At 42.1% G+C, this 23,517-nt stretch overlaps 1 protein-coding gene across 6 annotated transcripts in view; it reads left to right on the forward strand.

Moving 5' to 3' along the window:
* MAPKAP1 (MAPK associated protein 1) overlaps nucleotides 1-23,517 on the forward strand; it is a 243,818-nt gene that overhangs the window by 176,108 nt on the left and 44,193 nt on the right. For 5 of the 6 annotated variants that reach the window (XM_035015808.1, XM_035015810.1, XM_035015806.1 and 2 more), the window contains one exon: nucleotides 8,406-8,513. The exons of the other annotated variant lie outside the window; for it this stretch is intronic. In XM_035015808.1, the coding sequence (XP_034871699.1) occupies nucleotides 8,406-8,513 (108 nt within the window). The remainder of the gene's footprint in view (nucleotides 1-8,405; nucleotides 8,514-23,517) is intronic. 6 annotated transcript variants of the gene reach the window in all.

Below are 23,517 nucleotides of genomic sequence, written 5' to 3' on the forward strand. Positions count from 1 at the left end.
TCTTTAATTTCTGATTCTAGCTGACACCTTCATTAATGGTCCAGTACAAGCTTTCTGTCAACTTGAAGACTACTGTGTAAAAGTGGTTTTGCTGTCCTATCAATAATGGTCATAATTTCCCCAATACTCTCATCAGCAGTGAATTGAGTCTTGCAGCAAAGAAATGGAAACCCCAGTGCAGTGGTTTTAAAGTGATTTGTCTTGTAGACGGCGTCTTATTTCAGTAAAATCAGGTCAGTGCAGCACTGCTGGGTCAGATATAAGCCTGATACAAATTACTTGGAGGAAATTGATCATCTGAACGTCAGGTTATTTTTAGCTACTGTAGCTTTTTAATATCTCTTTTTTTTCTTTATTTACATCTGTTTTAATAAACTTTAACCATCATCATCAGGCAAATTAAATGTCTTCTCAATTTCAGCCAAGCCTGTGATGATAGGAAAGAATACCATCTCCCCATCAGGAAGGCAGGAGCCTTCCCTGCACGGTTTTGGGGTTGGCCACAGTTCTGGCCTTGTTTAAACACTTAAGCCCACTCCTCCTCATCCTCCAGCCACCCCCGTTCTGGGGTTTGTTTATTGCACAGACTAGCCCCTTGACCAGTCTGTTCTTCATTGCTATTGAAAGTTAATGGGGGCAAAATTGCATTCCCAAACATTTGAACCTGAAGTGGCCAGGGCCGAACTTAGTTGATCTCTGGTGATCGGTTCAATTTAGTTACGATTTTTTGCCATTAGGCTGGGGCTGAATGATGGTGATTTGGTTGAGGCCAAATGTCTGAAGAAAATTGGCTCTCTGATAAGAGTGCTGTTATCAGAGGGGGCTCCCTTCTCATTTACATTTAGATGAGTATTGATTATTTATTTACTCAGAGAAGTGAGATTCGTTTCCAATCTTATCTTTCTCGTCTCTGCTTGTCAGCAGAAAGAGAGATAGAGCTCCTGCCATCAGGCCAAGATAACAGCACTTTGTAGTAAAGATAAAAGTTGGAATGGGCCTTTTTCTAGTCTTGACTGAAAGGATAAGTTTTTAAAAATTAGAACTGATGGGTCATGCTTTCAAAACCTTTCCTGAAGGTTTTGCAGTTTAACTAGGCAGGAGAATTGGTTTATTGGAACAGCCTTGGTCTTCTTTTGTAATAGGAATTGTATTTAATTTGATTATATTCAGCTGTTTCACTGAGAGCAAATTGTGTATTGGCTCAGAAGAGGCTAAAGTGTGACCTTATTGTCATGTCAGCTTGTTCCTTTTTTATTATTTAAATTCCAAATTATCCAATCTGAGCCTCAGAGGGAGTATAAGCTACAGTGGCTATCACTTGAATATAATTCAGTGCTTACATTAAGATCAAGCAGAAAATGATTATAGTCTCCCCTAGAGGAAGAGTTATAAGCGATGGCACTGACGCCGAATGCAGACATTTCAGAATAGCTGATGTTGGGTCGGAGCTCTGATATTGACAGCATCAGCGTGTCCGTGGTGGCTTTGGCTCAGTGAGGAACTCAGGATTCCGCCAGCCCCTGCCATAGAGCAGGCAAGGCTTGGCACGGTTTGCCTTGAATGGGCCTCCCTGCCACCAGTCTCCTCCAACCCATTGCCCACAGTGCCACCAGAAGAATCTTACCACAGTGTAAGGCTGATTATGTCACTTCCCTGCTCTGTTAGCATCTGTTACTCACAGACCTTGACCAACGGTCTGGACCAAGCACCCCAACCCACTTCCCCTCGCACCCCAATAGAACTGAGACCTTTTCCACACTGAATTTCTCTTGGTCCGTGTGGGCTCTTTAGTACCTCCTTGCTTTTGGACATCGTATTCCCTCTGTAGAAATGCAGTATTTCCCCTGCTTCACTGGCTCTGAGTCCTGCTTCAAGCCTGTGCTCAGATGTTTCCACCTCAGGGTAGAGGAAGTTCACTGTTTGCCTTTTCTGTGTTTCCACGGCACCTTATCTAGCCCTACCGAACAGGAGCACTGACTTGGGCCCTTTGGATAATATCTCCTCCTGTGTGTCCTGCCACCTCCCCCAGCTCACTTGAGGGCAGGAATCACTGATTATTCATCACAGTGGCTGGGTCATTGTTGATGCTCAGGATACGTTTGTTGTGTGGATGTCTGGATGGCATTGTAACATTGCCTGTCCTTTGATATTGGTGCTACCCCAGTTGGCTGCATGACCTTTACTCATCATTCTCAGACTATATTTGTTGAGCCTGAGCCTAGGGAACCTTAGGGATCCTGGCTGCTGAACAAGTCTCTAATCTTATAACTTAAAAGCAAGCTTGTTTAAATAGATATGCCCCCTCTCCCACCCTGCACCCCTACCTTGGACACACATGAGAAAGGATGTGACAGCTGTTTTGATGCCAGCATTCCCTGCCATCGTGTATCTTCCCTTAATGGGGCTGTTAGCCCGTTGGGACTCCTGACTTAGGGGTCTGCCTGCACCTCATCTCAGCCGGCTCTGTTCCAGCCCGTACTAGCAATAGTAGGTGCCGTCACTGAGCACTGTGCTGAAGGAGTCAAGGATTGTCTCATTTCATCTTAACAGCAGCCTTCTGAGGGAGGTTCTGTTATCCTCATTTTACAGATGAGAAAATACGCAGAGGCTAAGTAACTTCCCCAGAATGCATGTCTGGCCCTGTCACTCCCTGAAAGGGTGCAGACACCTGGAGTTTTCTGCTCGGAATCCAGCCTTTTCTATTACTGGCTCATACTGCATCTTTTTCTGGCTACAAGAAGCTCTTTCAGATTAAAGCAGCTCTTGAAGCTGGTGAATGGAAAACGATTGACATGAAGACACGTCCATGGAAGTATTCAACCTTTGACTTCATCATTTTTCTTCAGACAGGTGGTCCTCAAACTTGTTGCGGTGCTCAGCAATAACAGTGATAGCTTAATTCATTTATATCTCACTTCAATCCAAAGAGCATTTGGAATATATACATCCTTATAATAGGATGAAAATACATGAACTGAAAGACAACATGAAAGGAAAAGGAAAATAAAGATCCAGAGGATTAATTGTCACAGAAATGTGTGCCCAGTCAGCACAGTTGGATCACATGTTTAGTGCTGAGCTTCCTCACAGGCAAAGGAGAAAGGGAAACTATCAGTTAGTTTACAAGATTTATGTTAAACTATCTAAAGATACAAAAGAGCAAACCAGTTGCTCCGAGAAAGTGCAGCTTTTTCCTGAGAGTGAGGTCTGAAGGAAGTTTCTCCGAAACTTCAGAAAGAAGATGCAGAGTGATTGAGGCAATGGTCTCTCTCTTTGGGCTTCTACATTTGCTTCCCACTGGATTTCAACTCTCAGCTGGCTCTAAGCTGTTAAGGAACTGTGTGCTAAAACCTTTGATGTTTCAGTCAAGGATTGAAGGGATAGAGGAAGCTGGACTGACCATGTATGTATCCACTATCCAGCAGATACTTCAGATTTTCTTTGAAACTTATGTGCTGCGACGTTTGCCTCGGGTTTACAAAATCCTATAAAAATCCTGCCTGGGTATTATAACTTGGATCACTCCCAAAGTGCCCAGAGCACCATTTTGTTCCTAGACCATCCGGTGACATGGTATTGCTGCAATAAATACATCATTGGAATGCCCAGATAGGTTTTCCTGTCGCTGCCCAGTAACTGCTTCCTTTTGTGTCCACATCTACTGCGAAGTAGAGGGCGTGTGGCTTCATGCGCAGCTGTGACATTTTAAAACCTTTTTCTAAAGGTGGATGTTGCCTTGAGAACTATGTTCTGTTCAGTGTGAAGGAGACTTTTATCTTTTATATAATCATTTCCTTGGCAAAAATATATTAATAGAAACTGACCTCACAGCTTGTCTTTTTAAAGTGATTTTGGCTGCTATTTTTTCTTTTCTCCCATGTTAGCTGCCTGAAAATTAAGCATTTGATAGAAACTATAGGTTGATAGATCTAGTAGGTCTGGGTTGTCATAATCTTGATTATCATCACCAGACGTTATATTAAGAACTTGCTATGAGGGAGGTGGTATGATTTGTACATATTACAGAGTGCAGGCTGGGGCAGCCTGGCTATGAATCCTCATTCCACCACTTCCTACGGAACCTTGAACCCGTTATTTAGCCTTTGTAAGTCCCAGTTTCTTCCTGCATGAAATGGAATTCATATTCTTTACATGCTAGGGTGACAAATCAGATGATCTGAATAAAAGGCCTAGCACAGTACCAGGCACACAGTAGTAGGCCCTACCATGTTAGGATCTCTCAGTATTGTTATAGTCCCGTGACGAGGCTGTGGTGGATAGCTGACACTTACGTAACACTATAATGTATCAGATACTGTTCTAACTGCTTTGCAGCTATTAACTCATCAAATCCTCAGGCCTACGAGGTATTATTATCCCCATTTTACAGATGAAGAAACTGAAAGAGATTGAGTTGCCCCAAAATCATACAGCTAAGTTGATCATCCAGGACTAGAGCGAGGCAATCTGGTCCCAAGTCCATGCCCTTAACCATCAGGTTATATGGCTTCTCATACATACCCTGCCTCTCATTACATGATGTGGCCTGAAGTTATCCATCTGACTTTTTCAGGGAAAAATGCGTGCAACAGTCTTTCTGTGTGAGCTATTTTATCCACTGGGCAAGAATTAGGAGTGAAGTTGATATTTGTAAGAGGCAGTTTTCCATTTGGGTTTTGATCTCAAGTCCAGCTTAGCCACCCTATCTTCCCCAAAGTTAAGACCCATCAGTCCTTTGCTAAGCTCAGAAATGGGTTTCCAAGTTGGTCTTTAGCTTTTATGGAAGAACAGGGGGAGTACCCAGGACAGAAAATGACACTGAAAATTTCAATTAATGACAAAACTGGGCACACATAAGAATATTCTTAAGGAAAGATAAGAGGGAGAGGGCCTTCCTGGATGGATGGAAAAATAAGGTGATCTGTCTTCATAAGGACCCAGGATATAGCCATTGGACAGGATATTTAGTATGTATGGATTTCATTAAAATAAATTATTTCAGATCATTTTCATTTTGAATTTATAGAAACCACAAGTTAAGTGATTCAGAACCCAAATGAAACTACAAATCTACAAAAATCTATACTTATGGTATAAACTATGGCCTCTTTATAATTGGCCAGTAATTTATATTTGCTAGAGGAAGAAAGGTTTAAAACACAGAGGCTTTAGAGCCTAAGACCCTTGGGTTTTATTTCCCCTGTCCTACTTCCTACCTTTGTGACCTTGGCCAAGTTACTTCACCCTGCCAACCTTTAGGGTCCCAATCTGTGAAATGGGAATGATAATATCTGCCTCTTAGAGTTGTTGTGAGCATACACTAGGGTAACATGTAGAATGCTTGGCATATAATGGCCATTCAGTAAGTGAGAGTCATCATCATATTAGGCTTCAAGGAGAAAATCCTAAAGCTACTTTCATGAAACAAACTATTTTAATAGAAATATCTGCAAGACCCAAGAAACAAGAGAGTGAATGTTGAATGATGGCAGTTAGGGCTTTGAGAGTGGTGCAGGGGCTCATCATGTTTAAGGACAAGGAACCCTTCCTCGGGGCGCCTGGGTGGCTCAGATGGTTAAGCGTCTGCCTTCAGCTCAGGTCATGATCCCAGGGTCCTGGGATCGAGTCCCACATCGGGCTCCTGACTCGGCGGGGAGTCTGCTTCTTCCTCTCCCTCTGCCTCTCCCACTGCTCATGCTCTCTCTCTCTCTCTCTCTCTCTCTCTGTATCTCTGTGTCTCAAATGAATAAATAAAATCTTTAAAAAAAAAAAAAAAAGGAACCCTTCCTCATACTCCCTGCCTCCCCTGGTTACCCTCGTCGTGTTTCCTAGGCAGCCACAGAGACTGGAAGGAAAGAGTGCAAAGGAGACCAGCCTGATATACACCCCGATGCAGCCAGGCCTTGGCTCCCAGAGATCAGGAAAGTGGTGGCTTATTTACAGTCCAGCTGTCAGGTAGGCAGACAGCTTGAGAAGCCCAGCCCCCTGTACACTGTGCTCAGAGTCAGACTAAGCAAGCCTAAGTTGTAGGGTTACTTAAGATGCAAATAGCGATCTACATAAACAGGTAAATGTCTTGTTTTGATTAAATGATCACATGTGAAAGACCCATTACAGAAGCTACAATGTGAGATAATTATGGTATCCTCAGAAAAATGGCATAGTAATAGAAATCAGGGACTTGTAAGTATATATGATGTATTTTAAATTATAAAAGTAGCCTTTATTTATTATAGGAAATGTGAAAAGTACAGAAAAACACTAAGGAAAAATAAAAACGCTCATTATCCCACCATCCAATATAAGCACTATTCACATATTGGAAATAACCTTGCAGTCTTTTTTTTTCCCCTGGACTTTACACATATTTTGTCACAATTACAATCTTCCTACACGTATTGTGTTATAATTTGCTGGTTTTTCATAAAGTAGCATACTGTAAACATGTTTTATAAAATTAAGTATTTTTGCAGCATCACTTTTAATATCTTTATGGTTTTTCATAATATTTTGTTTAACCAGTCCCCTGTTGTTATATTTAGGGTGTTCCCAAATTTTGGCCATCATAAAAAAGTGCACTATTATAGCTAAACTTTGTACCCAATTTCCCTGTAAATTCATAGAAGTGGATGTCAGTGTCTGGCACACTGTGTTGCTGGGAGGTACTGGGGGTGGGCAGTCCGAGATAGTTTAACAGGCCAGTGCCTTAGAAAGCAGCTCTCTAGGTTCAGCGGTGACTCCCTTCCCCTCATGGGCTTGAAGAGGCCCAAAGCTATGAAAGGTGGGTGCTGGGAGGGGAAAGGAAGGAAAGGAGAGGGTACATAGGAATCTACTCACCAGTTAAGTTTTCTGAAAGTTCAGCTGGGCATGATTTTTCTGTGATTACTTTCCCCCAGTGAGTGTGGAGGGATCAGCAATCAGCAGCAAACATGCCTGGTAATTGAAGATGTCAGTGATAGGTGACAGCCATCGGAGACCTTTATTTGCTAAATATTTTTGAAATGAAAATGTAACTGTATATAATGTTGAAATACAGTACCCTCATGACCTGAACATAGTGTATTAGAGTTTATGTGAATTGTGTAGGCTTCTGAGTATGTATTTGTGTAAACAGTTAGATAAGTGTTTTGAACATTGTTGACTTAGTAAAAGTTTAAGAGATACAAGTAGTGTACAAAAGACTCAATGTGTGTAAGAACTCTGAGACTTGCTAATGACATACCAATTAGAGAAAAGATAGACTAGCCCATGAAACTGACATGACACGACAGTGCTCTCGATGAACGTAGTACATACAGGAGGAGAATGACATGGAGGAGGTGAGTGAAATGCCTCCAACTAGTGAAGGAGTAGTACTGGATGTGAATAACAACAAGTTGACAACAGCTGAAGAACATATCTAAAAATATGTGTTCCGCCTGGGAGCCCCGAAGGCCTCTGATGCTTTCCTCAGATCTCTTACACCTCCCCTCTGTCTGACCAAACACGCCTTTCATAGTCAAAATAATAAGACAGTTTCTTACGCCTCTAATCTTTTCAATAACCATTAACAACAGGAGCAGTCTTTTGAATCTGATCATTGGACCTGTTAGGTGTTATCTGAGAACAAGATTGTCATTTGGCTTGACAAAGAAATACATGAATAAATGTATAAAATGCCCCAGTGTTTTATTAAGATCTGCCAGAACCCCCTGTGTGACACAGGCTAGCTAGTATTCCTGGTTTTCAGTATTATTGAACCCGTGTCTTTGTGTTTTCATGAATGTTTCAACAAAAACATGAATCAGCAGCTACTGTCTATTACCATAACCCAGAAATCAGAGATTTTTTTTTACCTCACCTGCGTTTTAAATTTTTTAAAAATTTTGGGCTGTCGTCATATTAGAGTTCTAAACATACTTTATTCCTGCTTATAATTGATTATTCATTATTATATAATGATTATTAATAAGTACTTCTATAGGAGTGCCTCCTATGAGGCAGGTGCCTTACTAAGTATTTTTCCTGTATCATCTGTAATCTTCACAATAATCCTTAAAGTGTAAGTATCCCCCCATTACATATTAGGAAACAGAGGCTTGGAGAGGGTAGGTTATTTGCTCATATCTGAGAAACCGTGTAGCCATGTTGTGATTCCAAGTCAGGCCAGCTCAAAAGCCATCTACCTCTCACCTTGTTTGGGGGAGCTGAGCAAAAACGGAGCTGATAATAGAACAAACAAGTGTGTAAAAACCTTGTGGAAAAAAACCCCAAACTCTTCCATCTTGGATAGCTAGACCCCCTCAGACAGACTTCAGCAGTTTGCCTAATGCTTTATCAGCTTTTCGCCAGTATGTGGTGTTTTTTCAATGTTAAATTCATTGTTTCAGACTTCCTCCCCTCCTCCTGCCCCTTTGATCTTCCAGGCCCTCAGTACCGCCTGGAGAAGCAGAGCGAGCCCAATGTCGCCGTGGACCTGGAGAGCACTTTGGAGAGCCAGAGCGCATGGGAGTTCTGCTTGGTCCGAGAGAACAGTACGTTGGCCTCCTCGCTCCATGCCCGCTTTGTCCGTTGCAAACATGCTTAGGAGTCCTGTGTTTGGGAACACTCACTGGTCTGGCTTCTCTAGGCAGATTTGAAATGACTTTGTTTTCCAAGGCAGATCTCAGCCTTTGTGCCAAAAGTGTGTGCCAAAGTGAAATGATTGATTTTACGCATTTTGGTAAAAAGTCTGCATCCTGTTTAGCACTGTGTGATTAATATTTTTCTGTTAAGCTGTATCTTCCTAAGTTAGGAGCAGCCCTGGAAACAGCTTAGAAATAAATATGAGGCCTTTTCTGAGGCAAAGACTATTTTGTATATAAAACAACTGGCCCTGTCAGTATCACTGCTCAGACTTCTAGTTTTAGAAAATTCTGTTTGCATACTCCTTAGTAGGAGGCAGTGTAGTGGTTCCTAGAGCTATGCTGTAAGCCTTTTTGAAACTTCAGTTCATTTCTTCTTCAGTTTCCGTGTTGTGAATCTTTACCACTCCCTCCTCTATAGTCCCACTGATTCAAGGGACAAGGACGTGAAAACTGAGATTATGGCAGCCAACTCTCGCTGTCATTCCTGCTTTGGGTCATTTACACAGGCTATTTCTTCTGCGAGGAACACACTTTCCCCCACTCCAGTTAACTGTTTCTCATCTTTTGTCTCAATTCAAATGTCACATCTTCAAAGAGGCCACCTGTGATCCCCCCACCTCCCTCACCTAAACCTGATCCATTCCTCACTTGGATACCCTATTCTATTCTGTCATAGAGCATACTACTTTTTCTTCATTAGATATATTTCTGCTTATAATTATATATTTTTCTCAGTGATCATTTCATGTCTTATCTCCCCCACTAGGTTGTCAGGTCTGTGAGGGTATCCTTGACCCATAAAGGTTGTCCCTCATTATTTCAGCAAATATTCACTCATCATCCACTACAAGCCAGTACTGAAGGAGCTTAGTAAGTATAGATTGAATGAGTGAATGAATGGCAATTTTTAGTCACTGACCCTCTAAGCAAGACCAGCTTGCTATTCACTGACCACGGGCCCTGACAGCCTCTGCTGGAGAGGCATGCACAGATTTCATCAGGATGGTGAAACATGATCTTTGCATTTAGCAACAGATTCTCAAAGGTAGAAGGTTGGTATCCCCACAGTCGGCAGCCAGTTATAAGTATCTTATATAAATATACAAGGAAATAAAAATCAATTGAGTCCCGCATCGGGCTCCCTGCTCAGTGGGGAGTCTGCTTCCCCCTCTGCCCTCTTCCCTCTCGTGCTCTCTCTCATTCTCTCTCTCAAATAAATAAATAAAATCTTTAAAAATAAATAAATAAATAAAATCTTTAAAAAAAAATCTTTCTAAAAAAAAAAGACTACCTTAGTCTTGTTACCAAACCCTAATAAAGACTATGCAACACAGAAAATTTAAATAGATACAAATATCCTAAACAAAATATTAAACTGAATCCAGTATTATATTAAGGGAATAATATAGCAGTCCCCAGTTGGGTTTATTCAGAAGAGTACAAGGTTAGTGTGACATTAGGAAAACCCAGTCAAGGGGTGCCTGGATAGCTCAGTCGGTTGAGCATCCCGACTCTTGATCACGACTCAGGTCTTGATCTCATAGTTGTGAGTTCAAGCCACGCACTGGGCATGGCGCCTACTTTAAAAAAAAAAAAAAACAGTCAAGATAATTTGCCACAGTAACAGTCAAAAGGATAATCACCTCAGGAGATGTAGAATGTTATTCAGCTCTTATAAGTTGTGTTTAACGAGAGTTTTCACAATGGGAGAAATAACTTTTGGTGTAAATTAAGGAGGAAAAATATCAAGGATACAAAATAACACATATGGACTAATATCTACTATGTAAAAACAAACCAAAAAGAGTAGAAGGAAAATGACAAAATATTAATAGTGGTTGTCTCTGGTTGACAAGATTCTGGGTAATTAATTTTCCTTCCTCTTTATACTTTACTTATAGTTTCCAGAGTTTCTATAATGAACGTGCATGACTTTCTAAGAAGTAAACAAGCAATAAAGTTAAGTTCACACAGATAAAGACTACATAAAAGAGTAGCTCTTGGGGCACCTGGGTGACTCAGTCAGTTAAGTGTCTGCCTTCGGCTCAGGTCATGATCCAGGGACCTGGGATTGAGCCCCGCATCGGGCTCTCTCTTCATCAGGGAGTCTGTATCTCCCTCTCCCTCTGCCCCTCCCCCCTGCCCGTGCTTTTTCTCTCATGCTCTTTCTCTCTTTGTCAAATAAATCTTAAAAATAAATAAATAAAAACGAGTAGCTCTTAGTTTAACAATCCTTATGACACTTGAGATCTAAAACCATGTATAGGGGCGCCTGGGTGGCTCAGTTGGTTAAGCGACTGCCTTCGGCTCAGGTCATGATCCTGGAGCACCCGGGATCGAGTCCCGCATCGGGCTCCCTGCTCAGCAGGGAGTCTGCTTCTCCCTCTTCCGCTCCTGCCTCTTGTGCTCTGTCTCTAAAATAAATAAATAAAATCTTTAAAATAAATAAAAAATAAAATCATTGTATTCATAAAAGAAGCCCTTACCAGCATTTACAAAGAGCACAAGGCAGTCAGTGGTTTGGAATCAGTGGAATATTATAACTAATATTCGTAAAATGGAAGTAAATTATAAAAGCAGTTTATTCCTTTTCTAGAGAAGGTTTTTTAATATTTTGTTTAATTTTAAGTAGAAATTCCATTGAAACAAATACTATTCTCCCACAGCTACATATTAAGAAGTTGGATTGAGACAAAATATTTCAGAATAGAATTTTTTGTTTGTTTGTTTCTATTGGTATGTTTGATCAGGACAGGCTTGCTGTCCATAAAGCCGTTTTAGTGGTGAACTAAATTATGAGCGTCTATCATGCAGTGTTTAAGAGACTGTGCTGTTGAGCCAAATTACCTCGGTTCACATTCTGGCCGTGTCACTTACTGGGTGTGGGACCCTGGACAACTTACTTAACCTCTCTTGGGTAGTTTATCTGCCTTCATAAGGTTGACGGGATTCAGTAAGTTTTAATAATCATAAAGCTCTTAGAATGGTGCCTGGCACATAATAAACACTCAATAAATGTTAATTATAATTAATAGATAAAACAGCATTCTGTGGCTGACAGAGCAGATGGGCACAGATGTGGAGGTCTGGAATCATAGACCTGTCGGGGCCCTCAAGGAGATGTGTGATGGGGGGAGGAACTGATACAGAATGGAGGGAGGAAGGGGAGTGGAGAGCAGGCAAGTCTTAAGTCTGTGTCATAAGACCAGAGAACTTAGAAGCAGGGTACTTGGGTGCCTGGGTGGCTCAGTTGTTAAGCGTCTGCCTTCGGCTCAGGTCATGATCCCAGGGTCCTGGGATCGAGCCCCACATCTGGCTCCCTGCTCAGCGGGGAGCCTGCTTCTCCCTCTCCCACTCCCCCTGCTTGTGTTCCCTCTCTCGCTGTCTCTCTCTCTCTCTCTCCATCAAATAAATAAATAAAATCTTAAAAAAAAAAAAAAAAGAAGCAGGGTACTTTCCACTCTTTGTTGTCCCAGAGAGATGTATACATGTATACCTTATAAGTAAAACCATTTGATTGAGCATACTGCCATAAGGGTTGATATAAGCCTTTCCGTTTTTCTTCCAAGGAGGGATGGTCATAACTTTTTATACCAACCACATCAAAAGGTGTTTCATAAATTACTTATTTAGGCCTTCTATTGTAAATACACGTTGTGCTAGACATTTTGCAAACGCTCTCTTATAATTTTCACAACTACCCTAATAAGATACCTTTCTAATTGTGGAGAGAGGTTGTGACTTGTGCAAAGTTAGCTAGCCAGTGATAGAACCAGAATTCTAGGTCAGTTGTCTGATTCCAAAGCCCACCCTGAGATTGTTGATAAAATAAACTAAATTTTCAGTCCTAAGAATTGTGATGACAATTGTCTTACACACTATGAGAGAGAAGCTTGCTAATGAAGCTGATAATGACAAGAGTTTCTGCCTGGGGACTGAGAGTTAACATTTGTGCTTGGATCTTGGCCTAAAAAAGAAAATGACAAGCCAAAGTCCTTGAGCTTTCCAGTTTGGATTCTTGTCTGATAATCTACTATATCCTTCAGCCAACTGTCTGCCAGAAGCTGGAATAAGACCAGAAGGAGGCATGGAGTACATTATGGAGAGGATGTAACGGTAGAAGACTTCCATTCTTGTCCAAGCATCTATATAAATCCTGGCACCTAACTGAGCCTCACTTTCCTTTTGTGCCAAATGTTGCCAGTGACCTTTTCTCTTACCCACTGATCATATGTAGGTAGCCCACCCAGGTCCTTAGAAGAAAAATGCAGCACGAACCAACTTATTCTTTGCACAACTTTAAGAGAGAAACTCGGGAATTTTCCATCATCAGGAAAGCAGGCCTGGAATTAAACTGGCTTCGTGGAGTACCAACAAAATGTCAGACACTGTCTCTTTACTGTCTGATCACTCAAGAGTCTGTCCTTGTCGCGTAGGGCTTTAAAAGTTATGCCTCCGCAGCCTCTAACGTCAGGCCAATCAGGTCATTTCTCTGAGCCTCAGTTTCCTCTGTAAATGGAGGTGGTTGAATCTATTTCACAAGGGTTTTTTGAGGATTAAATGAGATACAAGTTCTGTCATTGTAATGACCTTTTAGGCCACTGTGCTCATCATCTTTATTTTATAGAAGAAACTGAGGCTTAAAGGGGTGATTTGCACTTGATCGCATGAATAATAATTGGGGGTGGGAAGCTGGAAAACTGTATCTTCTGTCCAGTAATTCTAGTGCAACAGTTGAATCTGATTATTTTATTTTCCTTTTTTTTTTTTTAAAGATTTTATTTATTCATCTGAGACACAGAGATACAGAGAGAGAGAGCATGAGCAGGGAGAGAGGCAGAGGGAGAGGGAGAAGCAGGCTCCTCACTGACTGAGCCAGGAGCCCAATGTGGGGCTCGATCCCAGGACCCCGGGATCATGACCTGAGCCGAAGGCAGACGCTTAACCATCTGAGCCACCCAGGCACCCCTGATTATTTTATTTTCTAAGTAGAAGTTGCCATACAAAGAGGCTTTGGTTGTTCTCTAGATGTCAGGTCAACCTCCTTTGACCTCCTTTCCTTTTCGAGGAGATCTTCCATTATTTCAATGACTGAGATCCTCAGTTTCCTTAATTTAAAGCTATCCTGAGGAAGGCCTCAGCTCAAGGTGGACAGTCACCTAGATAAGTGGACTGTGGGAGGGGAGAGTATCTCTGGCTCTCAGTCTGTGGGAGGCCTCTTCCAGCTCCTTTAGATTCCCCTTGAAGACCAGAGGAGGACTCAGCTTCCTGTACTCAGGAAGTACTTACCTCAGTCTGATCACTGATTCCACTGGATGGATTGACCCATCCCCCCACTCTGGACTGTGACCACCCCCACCCCTCCCCAGGGCAGGGACCATCTGGGTGCCTGTGGCCAGGTATGGTTCATTACCCTGGAAAGAGTGAGCCTCCCAAGTCCCTGGTGTCAGCAGGCTCCTCACTAGGGCTCCAGGGGACAAGTACGTGATAGCTTTTAAATACAATTTGGGATTTGGATGAGCGTCCACACCCATATGTTTCTTCATGGATGTACTTGGGCTCCCCCCCACCACCGCGGCCTCCCACCCCCCAGTACTACTAAATAAAAAGGAAGGCAGGAAGCAACCATAGGCAGTGAATGACTCTTTGCTAATCCCGATGTATTTCTAGTTCCTCTTCACGGTGCTTATTCATAGTGGGCTGATCCCTCCTTCTGTGTGTGCTCTGTCCCAGCCCTGGAGACTCCCTGGTGGTTCCATTTGGCTTCTGGAGGCATTCTTCAGCTACAGATTACTAATGTCTCAATTTCTATCATGTGACTTAAATACCAAGGCTTTAAGCCTCTTTTATTATATAGCACAATATATATATTATATGGCATATAAATGCAAAAGAAAATGTGATCGTGCAAATAAACTCTATTTACAAATAGAAATGACCTGTGGTCTTCATGGTTTGAATTTTAGGTTGAATTACTACCAAAAGCCAGTTATGTGTCTGACTTTGGGGGTGGGGGGAAGTGTTCACTATAAGGAATTTTTGTACAGGTGGAGGTTTTTTCCATATAGTTATGGGTAACAGCTCCCTGCATTACTGCATGCTAACAGAATTTAAATGAAACAGAAACATTGTCCCCGATGTAAGAATACCTGTGTGTTTGCGCCTCTTGCTTTCTGGTTAATGTGGACTGGTTGGTAATGTGTTGTAGTGGACAAAGCAAGGTGTTTGCAGGCACTGTGTAACCTTAGGCAAGTCCTCTGCGAACTTGATTTTCCCATCTGTAAAATGTGATGGTGATCCCTATCCTGTAGGGCTGTTAGGAGGATTAAATGAGATTGTGTGTACTAAGAGCGCATAGTGATGTGTATGCACAGTGCAAGTGTTGGCCAAGTCCAGTATGTGTCTGTCTGTGTGCCTGAGACACAGGACACACACCTCTGCCCAGACACCACAGCTAGTCTGTGCATGTGTGTGGTGGCCTTTTCCCCCTCTGTTATTCCTGTTTTCCCACTAGCTCTTAGACTTCCCACAAGCCCCTTTTGGCAATGGCCAGCACCAAGCATGGGTGGTACCTTGGCCAAAACCAGTGCTGACCTGTACCAGAGACAAACTTGTGCCCTGTCCACACCTACTTCTTCAGTAATGAATGTCTGAACTGTACTCTGTGGGCTGGAAAATTCCACATGAATTGCATCTTTCGCTCTCCCCCTTTCTTGAAAGTTCCCCCCTTTTCATTTTATCATTAGGTAGTAATTAGTATTCAAGGGAAATTGGTCTTAATATATTGAAATTGGTTAAGTGCATTTAGACCTGTACCACAGCCAATGTCTTATTGGAAAATGTAATTGGGGACTCTGTGTATGTAATTAATTGAATTACAATTAAGAACTTTCATTAAGCAATACACTGGTACATTAGAGCAGTAAGGAAACATGTTTGACGAGCCACAAACCCTGTATGGGCTCTAAGTGAGGGCACAGGGATTTGCATCCCTCTGGTAGGCTCCTGGCCCCAGAATCCACCCTGCAGCCCCTGACTAATGGTTTGGTAATGCATCAGGTGACATTTCTTCAGTGATTCCCTGATGGGAGGTAGGGTACTTCTAGCTTGTGTGCCCTCAGTCTCTGACTCCAGAGTCAGAGAAAGAGAGACAGAGATGCCTCAGTGTTGATCATATATTACAGTTCTTAGGTATTTTGTAATGTAAATTGTCAAAAATGCCCAGGCTCCTTTTACTGTGTTTTCAACAGTAACAAAGATACAGTGGAGGAAGAGAAAATGATGGGAATTCTGTCATCAACCTCACTTCTGAGCAAACCTATAATGAACCAATGGTCCAGACCCTTGGATGGTCATGCTTTATCCTCTGAAAGGTGGTTGGTTTTATTCTTGGCACACATGGGTTTATTCATCCCCTAACATTGATGTTGTCCCCCTCTAGGCCAGTCACTGTGCTTAGAGGGTAGAGAGGAGCCCCATACCATGGAGCCCAAGCTGTGATAGGTGCTACAAAGGGTATAAAAGAGTATCTAGCAGGTGACTGGAGCTGGTGAGAGGAGGAGAAAGCTTTCTTGAGGAAAAAGAGAAAGGAATTAAGTCAGTTAGTAAGGGAAGAATGTTCCAGTCCAAGGGACTGCTCATCTGAAGGCCTTGAGAAGGAGCTTGACCTGTTTGAGAATGAATGAATGAAGTGGAGTGAAATGAGCAAGGGTGAGAGTGCTGGAAGTTAAGACTGAGGGATGCGCAGCATCTAGAAAGCAGAGCCTAAAGGCCCTGGTTCCGTGTTCTGCTCTTTTTAGAAATTCTACAAACCGGAAACTGTTTCTTTCTGATCACCTCATAAAACAAGATTACCCTGATTTATTGAGGGTCTGAATTCTCCCTGTGGAAAGGCTCTGACTCCAAGAGTTTAATCACTTAGGCCCTGACAGCAAGGATCCCTACCCTGGTTGTAGCATGGAACATTCAGCGAAGGGCATATCCTACTGTGTGATCCTGACGGCTTTGGCGAGATTACTGCAGAGGGCCTGCATGCGCGCATGTGTGTGTTATAGTATATCACCTATTGATTAGTTTTTAGAGACCAGCAAAAATGACTAGTAGCCAAAGGGAAGTGTTTAATAGAAGAGAAGTTTGGGGCTTATGAGGCTTTAGGGACTTAAAAGGCCTTTGGAAAAAAAAGATGTGATGGATGTAGAAAGCAAAGGGAGAGTTTTTCTCCTTGACTCACTTATGCAGCCAGCTTTGAGTCTTACAGAAAGAATGAAGAGAGTTAGGTTTTATCCCTGATTCTTTGTTCTGGCAAGGCCAGGCATGATTGTGTTCTCCTTAGATGCTGTTATGGACCATGGATTTGGACACTCAAGCCTATCTAAGGAACATTTTTACCCAAAGGGCTATGTGGTGATTAAGGGCACATTTTTGGAATTAGACAGATGTGGGTTCAGTTCCTAGCTCCAGCCTTTGCTACTTGTACGGCTGTTCTAGCAGGGTGACATTCTAAGCCTCATTTTTCTCCCCTATAAAAAGGGGATAATAATGTGCAACAAAAGGGCATTGGGAAAATTAAATGAGATAGCATATCTAAAGTGCCAAGCATGGTGTCTGGCATATGGTAAACACTCAGTAAATGTTAGCTGCTCTTGTAGTTGTTGTTGAAGCAGGATCCCAGTCTGGCGGGTTGTCCAAATGGAAAACTAGGAATGGTGTATTAGGTTCTATTAACCAAGGTAAATAGAGGGATGATGTATGAACTTGGGTACTGTTATGGTTAACCTGTGTTGCATCAAACTTCATTCATGCCAACAACAGCGTTTATTGAATATCTGCTATGTGCTCTGTAGGATAGAATGTTCCTGCCCTCAAAGGAGCTCATTGTCTGGAAGGGGAGAACAGATGTTTATCACACTTATCATTAGAGCCTTCAGAACTACAGGGTTTCAGGAGAGGGATCAGGAAAGATTCTAGACTAGACCTTGAAGTGTATACATTTTAAAGAGTGGGAAGGACATCCTGGCCAAATGGTATAACCTGAGCAAAGTCCAGTTTAGCTGAAGCAGGGATTGTTCTATGTGGGGAATAGCAATAAGGTGTCAAGATAGAGCAGAGCAGGGGTGCCTGGCTGGCTCAATCGATGGAGCATGTGACTCTTGATCTCTGGGTTGTGAGTTCAAGCCCCATGTTGGGGGAGAAAAAAAGAGTAGGGCAGAAGATGGTTTATTTCCTCTTCATTTACTTATTTATTTATTTTTAGATTTATTTTTTGAGACACGGGGGAGGGGGAGCGTGCCCATGGTGGGGTGGGGTGGGGTAGGGAGGACAGAGGGAGAAGGAGAGAGAATCCTCAGGCAGACTCCCTGCTCAGAATGGAGCCTGATGTGGGTCTCGATCCCAGGACCTGAGATCATGACCTGAGCTGAAATCAGGAGTCATCCCTTAACCAGCTAAGCCACGTAAGTGCCCCTATTTCCTCTTCACTTAGTTGGTTATTTGTACAGCAGTATTTTACTCTGTGCCAGGCCCTGGCATGGATACTGGATACTGTCTCTGCCTTTGAAGAATTTATCCCCTCCACCTCTGGACCATTTTATTTTCCACTCTTCCCCTTCACACACTCTTTGCTCCAACCCAGTGCAGACACTTGCTGTTCCCTATATATGTGCTCACATTTTATGGCTTTCATGTTTTTCCCATACCTCTCCCTCTGTGGACTGCCTGTCGCCTTTCCATCATCTGGCAATCCTGCCATCGTCCTGTGTTCTTGAAGCACTCGCACAGTCCCACAGCTGTGGTGGGTGCTGGGTGACTATTTGTGAACCTGCTAGGATCAGTCAACCCATCATCGAGCTATAGGGCATTTAAAGGGGAGGATGTAACAAAGGCCATTGTCTTCTGGTTGAGTCCCAGAGTTAGCACAGATCTTTTTGGAGAAGGGAGATAGAAGTTGCTTTAACTCAGAACTAGATTCAAGCTTTTTGACTTGGTCTAAGACTTACGGAACCATAAAATGGAGTTTGAAGTCCTGTGTAGTTTCTATCTATGAACAAAGGCATCTGCCGGTAGCATACAGTGAGTTCATCTGAGCTTTGATTTAATGATTAGCGCCCATTTGTCTGCAAGGAGGTCCCATATGTACCTCTAAGTGTCTCCCTCAGTTTCAGTGAAATCACATGTACAAAAACACTTTTTAAACGTAAAACAGTATTAGTTATAATTAGCCTTGATCCAGTCACCTGACGGCAAGCCTGTTACTCTAGTAACGTATATCCAAGATTTCTGTTTGTGTTTGTTGTCAGGTATGTAGCCATACGCAGCTGTAACTGCACTTTTACATCTCATCATGATGGTCCAAGTGGGCATCCAGGCACGGCATAAGAACCAATAAAGGCAGTGGTTCTGAAGCTTCTTGTCTTAGACCTCTTTACACTCTTTAAAATTATTGAGGACCCCAAAGAGCTATTGTTTATTGGGTTATATCAACTTATTAGGAATAAAAACAGAAAATTTTAAATATTTATGAATTCATTAAAGAGTAATAATAAATCCATTACATGTTAACAAATTTTTATGAAAAATACCTGTATTTTCTTTTGTTTTGTTTTCCATTTTCTTTCTCTGAAGAGCGTTTATTTTTGTTCCATCAGGAAGATAAATTATTGACTGATCACCTGAACCAGTGGGCACTGTTTTATATATGCTTTTGCAAATTTCTACAATGTCTGGCTTTATAGAAAGCATCTTGATTTTCTTATCTACTGCATTCAGTCTGCTATAGTATATTGTTTCAGTTGTAGTATATGAAGAAAATTTGGCCTAACATAGATATGTGGTTAGAAAAGGTAGGAGTATTTCAATAGCCTTTTCAGAGAATAGTGGATATTAATTTTCATTAATATACCGAAACTCAAGTGATTCTTTTTTTAGAAAAGATTGATTGATTGATTGATTGATTGATTTTTAAAGCTTTTATTTATTTATTTGACAGAGAGAGACACAGCAAGAGTAGGAACACAAGCAGGGGGGAGTGGGAGAGGGAGAAGCAGGCTTCCCGCGGAGCAGGGAGCCCGATGCGGGGCTCGATCCCAGGACCCTGGGATCATGACCTGAGCCGAAGGCAGACGCTTAACAACTGAGCCACCCAGGCGCCCCTCAAGTGATTGATTTTTAAAGATTTGTTGCAATGTGGAATCAGAACCCTATCAGTGAACTTACACACTTGTTTTTACTTTGTAAGATAATAGGCATGAAAAGGGCAAATGATGTCTTACTGTTAATATTGTGAAAATATTATTGAGATTATGGACCCCCAGAATGGTTCTTGGGAATCACCCCTCCAGTGGGTCCTGGACTGTACTTTGAGAACCACTGATTCAGAGTTTACAGTTACCACCTACCCAGGCTGTCTCCTTGTTGCTGCCTGTAGGAAGGTGGTGAGGCGGGAGGGGAAGGAGAAGCACAGCGGAAGGAAGGTAGACTCAAGTTCAACAGATTTGTCCCAGCTCTGCCTCTTGCCAAAAATGGAATCTTGGGCAAGGTTTTGACCCACTCTTAACCCTTGATGTCAGAGTTACGATTTGAACCTACGTCTCTGAACTCTATGTTCCAGGTTCTTTCCAATGTTATTAAGTCCCAAGGCCACTTCCCAGCCCTTGGCGCCCTCAGCACCTCCTCTTTCTTTCCTTTCCTTCCTTTCCTGCAGACCCTAGATGTTGCCTGCCTACTCCTTCCTCTACCCGCTCTTGCTCCAGCCTGGTTTTGCCATTAAGATAGGTGCCATTCCTGTTTCCTCCTTTCTACCTCTTTCCTCTAGATAGCTAGGCTCCATCCCCTCTTAGATTTTGTCCCACAAACCTTTACAAATTGCAAATGGGCTCTGTGTCTTTCTTCCAGAGCCTGGTGTCAGACCATCTGAGCGCACTGGTGCTCAAGTCACTTTTAGGTCCCACCCCAAAATTTGATCTATCACAATACATCTTTGAGTTATTGCAGCTCGAGCGTTTTGACACGATACATTATGGTAATCCATGGCACATAGAGACATTAACACTCCCGACTTTGACAAAATACATTGTGAAGTCTTTGAAGGCACCATTACAATTTATCTTGTCATTCAGGAGGAGACCCAGTTCAGCATTAATGTAGATGAACACAGTGTGGCTTTTGTTTCATTTAATTGCTTGTGACCTTTTTAATTGCTCATTTAACAAAATACCAAAGGGTTATGTTTCAATTAAATTAACACTTTGGGAGTGGTTTTTTTAATATGTTTATTTCTAAGACATTCTGGTTTTCTCTCTCTTTTTTTTTTTTTTTTGACTTTGAGTAGATAAAAATGTCTTCTCTTCAACAGAAGCGGGTTTTTAAATGTGAAGTTGCTTTTTGTAATAATTTTAACATGCAAATGGTATAGTGCTGATATATGGTTGGGTTCATTCCTTTCTGGAAGGATACAAACAGTAAAGGTATACATGCAAAGTCTTTGAACTTTTCTCCTCCAAAAACATGCTTTTGGTATAATGCTGTGCTTCGATATAAAGTATCTGTTGCATGCACCATTTATTGGGTACTTATCTCTGCCTTGTACTCTTTTCTTTGTGTTCCTAATAGCAAGTCTGTAAGCTCCTAAAGATCAGGAACCCTGCCTTATCCTCACCAGTGTGCCTTCATAGTCTAGCATCCTGCTGGTATGGGGAGAGTCGTTGCAGGTTATATGGGTGACTGATCTATACACGCACACATGCCCCCTCCAAGCAATGGCACTCCTAAGCCTACTTGGAAAAACGGCTGTGTAATTCCAAGACCAGTTCATCAGATGACCTGCTTGGGGGTGGGCAGCATGTACTGGAGGCGAGCACAGAGATCTTCCTTCCTTTCCTATTCTCCCAGGTGCTGTTGCCCTTTTAATCACAAAAGCAAACACGCCGCTTGTCATCTGGGGCAAGGCTCAGAATTTACCCAAGTATGAGGGGGGGCTTAAATCCTCAAATGGGATATGAATTTACACTGTTGGAGAGTAGAAGGTCAATGCAAGAAGCATTAGTGTGTTGAGCCAGCTCCAGCTATGTAAGTCTTGAACAAAATTAATATAAGGAAATTGACAAGCCTTGCTGGTTATTCCATAGCTTTAAGACCTCTACTAAAATCCTATCATCTCATCTGCCCATTATTAACATTTCAGCAAAATATAAAGTTTTCATTAATCTCCCACAGCAAATTTAGGAGTGAAAACTGGCACTTGTTTGAGCTTTTAGGACTACATTAGCTGGTGTATTAAACAAAATATGTCATTCTTCAGTAGCTTCTGTAAGAAGCTAAATCAATTTCCAGCCATATTTATGCACCACTTTATCTAAAAGCATCTGAATTATCATTTACAGCTAAGATGCTTTATTAGCAGCTGGCATTGAAATTGCTCAGTAAAAAATTATATGTCACGTTATAGTAATTTTTAAATTGGTTTTAATCCAACATCATAAAATGTAAAACTCTTAAGTGTGGGTTTTTTGGGTTTTTTTTCTAGTAATTGGCATTTTAGCATAATGAGCTGTTACCCCTTTCCAAATCAAATACCTGCAATATTTAGAAAATACTAATTAGTAAAGAAAACAGAAGTTCTTGAGCTAAGTTGTATCTAATAATGGCATTTTCTCAGATAAGATGGCTTTAACTGATTTTTAAAACATGAAAGGATTTCAGTATTTCACCAAAATTCTCCACAACTCTCGTATTTAAAAGGTTCTAAAAATAGAAATAAACATATCTCCGCAGTTCTGTTTCAGTGGAGTGTGTATTGGGGAAAATGAACGATTATTTGAAATTCTGTAAATTCTAGCCAGCATCTTGGTTTAAGAGATGGACATTACCCAGAAGACAGTAGTACTTGCAATGATGGCACCTCTGTCCAAAATTACAGGTGTCCCAAAGAAAGCTAGCAAGGTTACCTAATGGCCCTTATAGATGTTGAGTGCAACTCTTCTGATCCTAGTGAGGTGATATTGGTTAAGTCATTCAGCCTCTCTGATCTTCACCTTCTTGTGGACATGGCAGCTGTATTCATCCAGTAAATTTTTATTGAGCACTTGCTTTATCCTGGGCACTAACAGGATCTAGGCTATAATGGTGAGTAAAGCAGTCACTCTGCTTGCCCTCTTGGGGCAGAGACAGATAATGACTAGCTGTGACAGCATTCTGCAGGAAAATGCTGGGTGCAGTGTCGAAAAGAGCTGTACTAGACTTGGGGGCCCGGGATCAGGGAAGCTTTCCCTGGAGTGTCACTTGAGCTAAGTTCTTCAGGAAGAATAGGGAGGAGACCTGGAGGAATAGGTCAGGAGAGAATGAAGTGGGGAGAAGGGTGACCTGGGCAAAGAAGACAATACGCGCAGATGCTCAAAGATGGGACCATATCACGGACATTCAGTGAATGGCCCATTAAGGGTGGGGCTGCATCTTCACTGTGGGGAGAGCATTATTGTAGGGGCTGGAGTAATTTTAGCTGGGAATAATTGCAGGGTTTGGAAATCAAATGCACAATTCCTAATAAATGAGTCTAGTGTAAAGGCATCAGAAACCAACTTTGACTTAAAAGCTTACCTTGTAAGCAATAACTGTGGGAAGGAAAAGCATGCAATTGTCAGGCTGCCAGTTATGTAACAGAATTTTCCCATTTTATACCCAAACCTCGAGTTTTCCATTCCTCCAACTCTGTCCCAAGGAGTTCTGTCTGGGTTCCCCTGTGGGCCATCTCTGGGTGTTCCACACAACAAGGCTTAGGGCACCTGCTCTGGTCGGCCTCTGCTGCACAGATGCTCCCGTCCCACTGGTGAAGGGCACCAGCAACTGCACCTTCAGAAGACCACAGTTTAAACTCTGGGGGATGGGAGATAATTTAGCTGTGCTTAGTGTGGCCCTGGGC

The sequence above is a fragment of the Mirounga leonina genome, unplaced genomic scaffold (genome assembly GCF_011800145.1).
Source record: "Mirounga leonina isolate KUSES-001 unplaced genomic scaffold, KU_Mleo_1.0 Mir_170, whole genome shotgun sequence".
NCBI lineage: Eukaryota > Metazoa > Chordata > Mammalia > Carnivora > Phocidae > Mirounga > Mirounga leonina.